The sequence below is a fragment of the Simochromis diagramma genome, unplaced genomic scaffold (genome assembly GCF_900408965.1).
Source record: "Simochromis diagramma unplaced genomic scaffold, fSimDia1.1 OVJJ01000343.1, whole genome shotgun sequence".
NCBI classification, from domain to species: domain Eukaryota; kingdom Metazoa; phylum Chordata; class Actinopteri; order Cichliformes; family Cichlidae; genus Simochromis; species Simochromis diagramma.
Window position 1 is genome coordinate 6,244,117 of NW_024386831.1, and position 9,041 is coordinate 6,253,157.

At 41.9% G+C, this 9,041-nt stretch overlaps 1 protein-coding gene across 1 annotated transcript; it reads right to left on the minus strand.

Moving 5' to 3' along the window:
* Nucleotides 1-1,630: 1,630 nt before the first annotated feature.
* asb1 (ankyrin repeat and SOCS box containing 1) lies at nt 1,631-8,863 on the minus strand. The gene is made up of 5 exons (XM_040027706.1): nt 8,550-8,863; nt 7,757-7,895; nt 5,487-5,789; nt 4,379-4,761; nt 1,631-3,468 (listed from the first exon to the last, which is right to left on the minus strand). The coding sequence occupies exons 1-5, from the start codon at nt 8,644-8,646 to the stop codon at nt 3,338-3,340; spliced, it is 1,053 nt and encodes a 350-aa protein (XP_039883640.1). The 5' UTR covers nt 8,647-8,863; the 3' UTR covers nt 1,631-3,337.
* Between the last annotated feature and the right edge of the window lie 178 nt (nt 8,864-9,041).

Here is a 9,041-nt window from a genome sequence, read left to right on the forward strand (position 1 = left end):
CCTGTTCAGCTGATCAGCTATGAGCTGAAAAGTAAATTACTGCTTTTCTTGGACCCCAACATGACCAGCTCAGTGTTATGTCATTTATGAATCACGTTTAGCTGCTCTGGGCTTTGATTCCTTCATTGTAACTAAAGGAGCTTGAACTTGATGATTCTGGCGTTGCTCTGCATCAGAGGTGGGATACCTCTGCGTGTACGTGTGTGTGTGGCAGTGGTAAACATGCAAGTGATGTGGTCATTGGAGGAAACTAAACAGTTCCGGAACGCCTAAGGAATGAGATCACTCAAATTAAAGCGCGTGGCAATTACCAAATGTTAACAGGCTTAGTCGCCAGTGCAAGTGCAGGAGAGGAGGACACAAAGAGATGGTGGTGGAAGCACTTTAACGAGTAACAGGTGAGTTTTTAACGAAAAGGAAACAAAATAAACAGACTCACAATGCTCATACATAAACAGACACGCACACACCCCAACAAACTTTTTACACAGAAACACCACATCCATGGAAACAGCATTTAATCCATATCTAAAGGCTGCGGTTAGCTCATGAAGTGAGCTGCACTGCATTTAACTCGGCCTCGCATGCTGGTCCCCAGTTGAAGCGGAACACTGCGGCGATATTAGCAGAGGCTGTTGAGATTTTGATTGCACTTTGTGGTGCAAATAAACTCAGGAATGAACAACACCATTCAGCTTTTCCAGGCTCCTGGTGAATACGAGGGCGAAATAAACCGTTTACCGGCTCTGTTTCTCTTTTGTTCCAGCTACACGACCAAAGAGCTCACTTTGGTGTTCAGAAACTGTTAATGCTGGTAATGATTTGAAGGTTTGATGCACGAAGCAGTCGCCAGTAAAATGTAATCCCTCGTGTTTTGCATTTAGCCTTCAAAAGAGGACCGATTGCGACCTCGTGTTTTTGCATCTCACTTTCAAACGCATCTCTTTATGTGAAATCTCTCGAATAACCCAAATGAATCTGTCCACAAGAAATATAGCAGGGAGTCGTCCTAAATAAATGCTAGCATAAAATAAATTTGACTTAAAAGACAGGACTCTTGCAATGGAAACTCCCCACAGGAAGACAGCGGTTTACCAAACTGTCCAGTGTGTTCTTCCCTCTGCACTGGTGCAAAGGGCCTCATTCTGCATCTCTCTGTGTGTTCTGTTAATGAAAGACTCGCTTTAATGAGATCTGAAAGGAAGAGGCTCTCGAGCGCACAGCTGCTGAATCTTCTACACTGACCTCGGCTGGGAGACAAGCGATGGACGGAAAGACGAGAGGTGGTTTAAAAAAAGAAAGAAAGAATGACAAACACAAAAGCAGATATGAGAAAGAGAGGGTGAAATAAGAAGAAAGAAGATAGGAGAGATGCTGAGATTTCTGCCATGCTTGAAAGGAAGACAGTGCCATCTAGAGACATCACGGCAACAGTTGTTGTGCACGGGCATGCATGAAGACCTGTTAAATCCATTCACTTACACACTGGCATCTCTAACTGGACATAGTCTTACTTTCTGTTATTTATCTCTCTAACACTGATGTTCACTCAGATTTCTATCATTTAAATTTGATTTTATCCAGTTTTGGTCCTTTTGTCCTTACAAAACAGACACACTGTGAAGAAACATGTTGGCAGGAAGTCTTTATTTACCGCCCGAGAGTTATTTTTTCAGAAGCTATCCCAGTCTATCTTTGCAGGTCTTTGCCAGAACTGCTGGATTGATAGCCCTCATCTCCCCTCTGCTGTTGAGCTCCCTGCTGCTTTTATTCAGGGTTTCCCAGGCTGTGCATTTTCCACTGGGCCTGTTATGTTTTCACCAAAATGCGGTTTTCTCAGCCATCGTGGATATCCTGGTCCATTCATCGGCCTCACATCAGTAATACATGAACCCATTGAGACATCGTCACTCTTGTTTTAAACATTACGCTTCTATAAATATCACAAGCTGAAAAACAACAATGAGAAACAGCAAGGCTACAGTCATGAGAGATGAAACATAAGACTAAAAACTCAATTTTGGAGCAAACCAATCATTGAAACTAACAGTGGATGCATGTTCTCAGAGCTAGGACTATGAGGGTTCCCTAGGCTGAAAAAGATCGAGACATGATATTTTGGACTACAAAGAAATCTTGGACGGGACTGCGAGGAAAGGAGGAGAGAGATAATTATCTCTAATTAGCTATGTTCAAGGAAGATAGCTAACAGAACAAAGACCACGCAGAGGGATCCTACTTTGGAAGACTGACCCACTCACCCACCTCTCCTCACTCACAAAAAATGAACACAAAACACAAGAGATATTATACAATTACATACATTTACTCATTCAAATAGAGATGAAATATATAAAGCACAACTGTCTCAACATGGTCAACATTTAAATGTCAATGTTTGAGGACAAGATAGGCTGTGCAACAGACATGCACAGTACACAGTAGGTGCAGTAGACTCCCAGAGATGGCATCTAATGAATACAAACTTATTCTGTTTATCACAAATAGATTTCATTCACTAGTTGACAGATTGTCAGTGTCACAGAAAAGGAGTTTCATTACATTTGTTGAAACAATCTAAACGCCCCCCTGACAAAAAAGGCTTTTTTAAATTTTTATTTTGATGCTGACGTGTACGTCACAAAATGTAAACTTTACAATCAAGGTCCTTAAATTGCTCATCCGGGAACATCACACTCGATTAATTTGGATTACCGTAACTAACTCTGGTCTGATCAATCTTTGAAGCCACTTTTCCCAAACTCAAAGTTAAGGCACGTGGCTAACAAAGAGGATCTAGCGTGTGGATTTTTTTGCACATTTTTGCCGTCATTCTGCCTGGTTTACATAAAACAACAACCAAACAATTCAAGGAGCTGCATCTGGACAATATTCTTCTCTGCCCGTGGATGGGGTATTTATAACATGGCTTGTTTAAGTCGTTGCTTCAAATGAGATTCTCGCTCTGGTCGTTGAGCTAAAAAGTGCTACTTGAAGTATTAGCAGGACTCGTCCTGGTGATCTGGGAGGTCACAAGGCAAACATTTAGAATACACACACAGTTTCCACAAGTCAATACATAACTATGGCTTCTCTGATAAGATAAGAAGCATTTTACACGGCGAGGAAGATTTTTTTTTTTTTACATAAATGATGATTTCCAAACAAATATTATTTGGAAAATATTATTAATAATTATTTCTTAATAAAAAATAATAAGCAATTAGCAATCTGGGTTTACAGTGTTTATGCAGTAGTGTGTCTTTGGGACTGACTGAGGTTTCTTTTAAAGACTGGGTTAAATGAACATTTAACAAGACCAGTAGGTGGATGATGGTCAGTTTTGGTGAAGCAAGAAAATCTTGATAGGTTCTGGAAGCGGTAAAGAAGATATGTGGTTTAGACGATTTTTGCCCATCGTTCTGCGGATCCTGATGCGACACAAATGTGTCAGCCTACGAGGGTTTCCTGGGAGAAGAAAAAATAGATGCAGCTGAACAACTGCATATACTTTCAAGCTTTTGTATAAGTAGAAACATAAAAGTGTGGCTTTTAATGACCTTTTTCATTGTACTTTATGGGCTTCTTTATATCAGCTCCTCAGCATCAACAAATGTCCAGAAACATGCATTACAAGGTCCCTGTTTCATGTAAAAGCAGCTAAGCTTTAACACGAGGAAAAATGCTTATTCTAAACATATATGAGATGAAATCCTTAAACTAAAAGCAGTAATCTGCAAACTCGGGTCTTTACAGAAAGAAGAACATACGTGTTGCTAATGACATTAATGATGCTTCATCGTAAAGCCTCAAAAGCCTTCATTCACAAACTAATGGTGTCTGAAACTACTTCCTTGTTTTCACTTTTACTACACCCGATAAGACTTTTTTCCCCATCAACTGGAATTTGTTACCAATGAATTTGTTTCCATTGGTAACCACAGCTCTCCTCTTTATCACTTGACCACATTATGCAGAGAAATGATATTTTGATGCACTGCTATGCTAATGACACATTGCTTTACCTCCCAGTAAAATCCACTGACATCTGAATCTGAGTGAGCCTCTGACTATTATTCATGCTTTTACTTCATATCTCTCAGAACGCTCTATCGGTCATTTAATCAGTATTAATCAGAAATCAGTTAATGAACTACTTAATGAACAATCCGAACCAGCAATACGAAATGTAAACATATGACACCGGTTTTATTGATTCTACATTAAATCCACAATTTTGAGAGCCAATTTTACGAAGCTCTACAAAAACTCACAACTTATTAACTAAAAAATATTCTGGTATCGTGAGGAGGTGCACCAAAAAAAGCTCCCTGCCGGAGCTTTGTATAAAGCAACAGCATCGTTTTTTGTTACTTACTTTTTCCTTCCAAGAAGACACTGAGTGCCTCTGGATCAACTTTCCTTCGATTTGGAGCCTCCAACTCCGAATCATCCCAGGGCACGAGGGCTGGGTTCGCTCCGTGGTCCAGCAGCAGGTGGATGAAGGCCACTTCACATCCGTGTCGCAGGACTGCATCCAGCAGGCAGGAAGCCAAACCTCGTGTCAAAGCCTCATGGCAGACAGGACCTGTGTAGTTGAAGTCGGGCTGAGCGCCGGCCTGGAGCAGCAGCCGGAAACAGTGAAGGTGGTGGTAGGCTGCGCTTATGTAAAGAGGGCAGACCACTAGAGTGTTGAGGGTTCGAGCGCTTAACAGGAGCCGCGGACCCAGCTGGTGGTCCATGTCAACATCAGCATTGAACCTAGGAAAAATTTAACCATAGACTAAATTTTCTTTCATAAATCCTTGATGCAAACTAAAGGAAAGAATACAGAGATATTTATTACTGTGGAAAAATATAAATTGAGAAGCTTTCCTCTTTACAACAAATCCATTTGTTGTATAAAGGAATTCAGCGTCAGAACATCGTTACCTGGTCTGCTGCACGTCAGACCTGAAAACTCTGGACTCTAACTGCTGAAAATTTTCCTCCACAGAAAGTTGGGTCAGATTCAAAGTGCAAGTTTCAGGTCTGTTGTGAAATCGTAGCGCTACGGTGCCAGGGGTCATAATGGGACTTCCAGAATTGATCTAAAAACTGCAGCTGGGGAAATGCTTCTGAATTTAATGGTTGGTGGGGTTTTTATGTTGGTTTTTCGGTCTTATGTTTGTCTTTTTGCTTTCTGGGAAAGGTGACAGAAAACGTTTTTTTAAAGTCAGGAAGTTACAAAACAGCTATTGGAAATGATTGCACCACAAAGAAAGTAGCGGATTAAAAATGCAAAGCACAGATAATCTCATGTGCAAAGATTAAACCATATGAAAAGAAACTGTAGTAACTGGAACCGACTCCCACCAGTTTTCAGTGGTGGAATGGAAGATAAAAACAATTTTAGTGCCAATTTTCTTTACGTATTTAAACATTTAACCTATATATAAAACAGTTCTGTCCATGTAGACTTTAGTTTGATCCTTCCCAAGGCTCACCTGATGAGCTCCTGCAGTATGTCCAGCCTCCCCACTCGTGCAGCATGGTACAGCGGGGTACTGCGGTGGTGGCGGCTACCATTGGGATCGGCTCCAGCTTCAAGAAGAATCCGTACACAGTCCAGGTGACCATTAACCACAGCTACATACAGAGCTGTTTGGCCTTTGACATCAACTAGGTCCACCTCGGCTCCCTGAGCGATCAGATAGGCCACGCATGCTGCGTGTCCCGCTGTGGCTGCAATCCTCAGAGGGGTGCAGGGCAAACAGCCACAACACCACACAGACTTCTCATTGATACGCCTAACACCAAAACAGAGAAAGGAGAGGTCCAGGGTAATACGTTTCCAATTTAAGCGCATTTACAAAGAAAAAAAACAGTCTCTAATTTTATGGTACATCAACCAAAAAATACAGGAAAAAAAATACATATAAGTTATATATGTATATAAGTATTTCATCCCCTACAAACCAGCCAGCATTCTGGCTCCTACAGATTACAATCATTCAGTCAATAACAGAAACTCCTGATCTCAGCTTCTTATATGCATAAAGCACACATGAGCATACAATCAGTTTCTTCCATTTCAACCTCTCCAAAAGATGTCAAAGGTCATCAGGGGTAAGATCGTAGGCCTGTGGGTGCGATTATTCAGAAACTGAAGAAAAATAAAATGACCATCAGTTGCCCTCGGTCTGGAGCTCCAAGGATGATCATGAGAAAAGTGGTGGATCAGCCCAAAACTGCATGAGAGGAGCATGTTAATGGTCTGAAGACAGTTGTGACCTACACTGGGAACACACTACACCGTAATGGACAGAAATCTCACAGCATCTGCAAGCTCTCCCCTCTGAGGAAAGCACTTTGGGTTTGCCAGTGAAGAGAAATACTGAGTATGACCCAAAGAACACCATCCACACATCCAAGCACAGAGGTGGAAACATTATGCTTTGGGGCTGTTTCTCTGCTGAGAGTATAGGATAACTTCACTGCATTGAAGGGTCCAGTGGATGAGGCCATGTACTGTAAAATCTTGGATGAGAACCTCCTTCCCTCAGCAAGAACACTGAAGATGGGACTTGGATGGGTCTTCTAGCATGACAATGACACAAAACATTCCACAAAGGTTACAAAAGAGTGACTGAAGAAGAAGTACATTATGGCCAGTCTCCAGATGTCAGTCCTACAGAAAATCTGTGGAGGGAGCTGAAGATTTAAGTTGAAACATAAAGCATGTACAGAGTTTCTGTGAAGAGAAGAGATGTGTGCAAACCTGGTGACCAACTACAAGAGACGTCTTACTGCTGTACTTGCCACTCAGTACCAACTCGTGTTTTGCTTGGGGATCAAATACTTATTTCACTCAATGACATGAAAATAATTTATGATTTTTATGGATTTTTAGTTGATATTCTGTCTCTCTCCATTAAAATGAAACTACCGTTACAATTAGAGACTGTTTATTTCTTTGTAAGCGAGCAAATTTAAATGTTCACTAGAGGATCAAATCGTTATTTCCCTCATTGCATGCATGCTCATGACTATGAGATGGCTCTGTATGTTCTCCAGTTGGTAAATCCAGGCTCTGATTCTGCATCAATAGGAGGAAGCACTGAAGCTAACAACAGCAAAGCATTTTGCATTACAATGCTTTGGTGGTTACTGGACTGAGCCACTGAAAGGTTCTCTGTGTATTTTTAGTCCTCCCGTAGTGCTGCAGGGCTGCTTCCCTCCACAAGACTTCCACAGATATCAGAGCTGTAAACTGCATGTTTTTTACTTTTACTACATCAAATTTAAATTCTGTTACATGCACTACATTTGTAGTATATTGCTTTGACATTGCATTGGCATTAAACTATGATCCTCTAGCTGTATGCAGTTTAATGCTATGGGTACTGGAAGACACCCATCCTGCTGTAAGATGATGGTAACAGCAGCCTGCTTTTGGTCTGTGTTTACTCCTATGAAAACGCTTTGGAATAAGGTTATCTTTGGACTTGTTTGGGGGGAAAAATACAGTTCTGCTGTAAGAGACAATAACAAATATACTATTCTGTAATCTTTATACAAAATAAATCTATAGTCTGTCTCAGATTCTGCTGTCTCTCTGCCTGCAATGTCATCCCATCCCTCAAAGTGCAGCCTTTGTTTTGGTACCTTATCATTTTCATTTGTATTGATGTTTTGTTTTATCATTTACCAAGTAAAGCATGTGTTAACTTTGCTAACTAGAGAGCCAAATACTCTTATTACTGCTCGGCCTCACCGTCTGAAACCGTCTTCCTGCAGCAGGTTCCTCAGGGTGTCCAGATCTCCGACATAGGCCGCGTTGTGGAGGCGCATGTCATCCTGCTCCAGGGGTTTGTCGCAGAACTGCTCCTGCAGCCATTCCTTCAGGTTACGACCTGCCAAACACAGCATTTCAGGGAGAATAACAGAAATGAAAAGTTGGTTTTGTCTGGTCTTGCAGGGCGATTTGTTACCATACAAAATGATATTTTGAAACTATTCTGCATATTATCAAGTGTAAATGATATCTCAGCTCAAATACACATAAGACAAAATACACATAAGGTGGCTGCAGATGAGCAGCAGTGGTGTAGTGACATTTTCTCATGTCTGCTCCATGCTGTGCTCAGAGAACTCCCACAGATGGAGATGTACACAGTAAAACAGCTCCTGAAATACACATTAAAAGGATCCACGTTACACTAGGCTATGTTCTGCAGATGTTTCTATTACCGTGAGCTCTTCTGCCTGAGCCTTCAGGTCAAATCAATCCATTACAACTCTATTACTTGTGTGACTAGACAGAAAAACAGATGAAGTGTCACAGCTATACTGCAGCACTGGAGATGTGAACGCTTCCTGAATCCATTGGCCACACCTTATTAGGCTACAGACCGTCCCCTTCTTCCTCCTCCTCCCAACACCACCACATCTGTAATATGTCACACATATTGGCCGTCCTCCTGCAAACGGGGCACAGTTGCAGGACAGCCTGTGGGTGCTTGCGATGATCAATCATCATCGCTTACGGTTCTCGCAGCCATAGTTACCTGCAGCTGTAGCGCTGGGTAGATCGGACACGGTGATAAGCGGGGGGAAATTGATGCTGGGTGGGTCGTCAACATCAGCCTCTGGACCGTCGGCCATGCTCCCAAAATGGTCACAGCGTCAAGCTGAAGGTTGGTGCTGCGGCTGCAGAGCGACACTGGGTCCCCAGAAATAGAGAAACCCAAGCGACCTGGGATCAGATAAGAAGCATGAACGTAAACAAACGTGACTGTGATGATGAAGACGTCTGCTGCTCCAGCTCACTGCGCCACTTCCTGGCTGAGCTCAGCTGCTGGGATTTAAAGGGGAAACGCTGCGTTAAACGTGGAGCTGATGGTCTCCGACTTTAAAGATCAAAACATCACCAACAAAGGCCTAAAAGATGTTCATTACGCAATCATTCAATACAAAAAATGTTTCACAAGCGTGCGTTTCTGATAGCCTGTACATAAAAGATGGTTTGGATGCCTTTTGTTTACATAAAACTTTAGGGG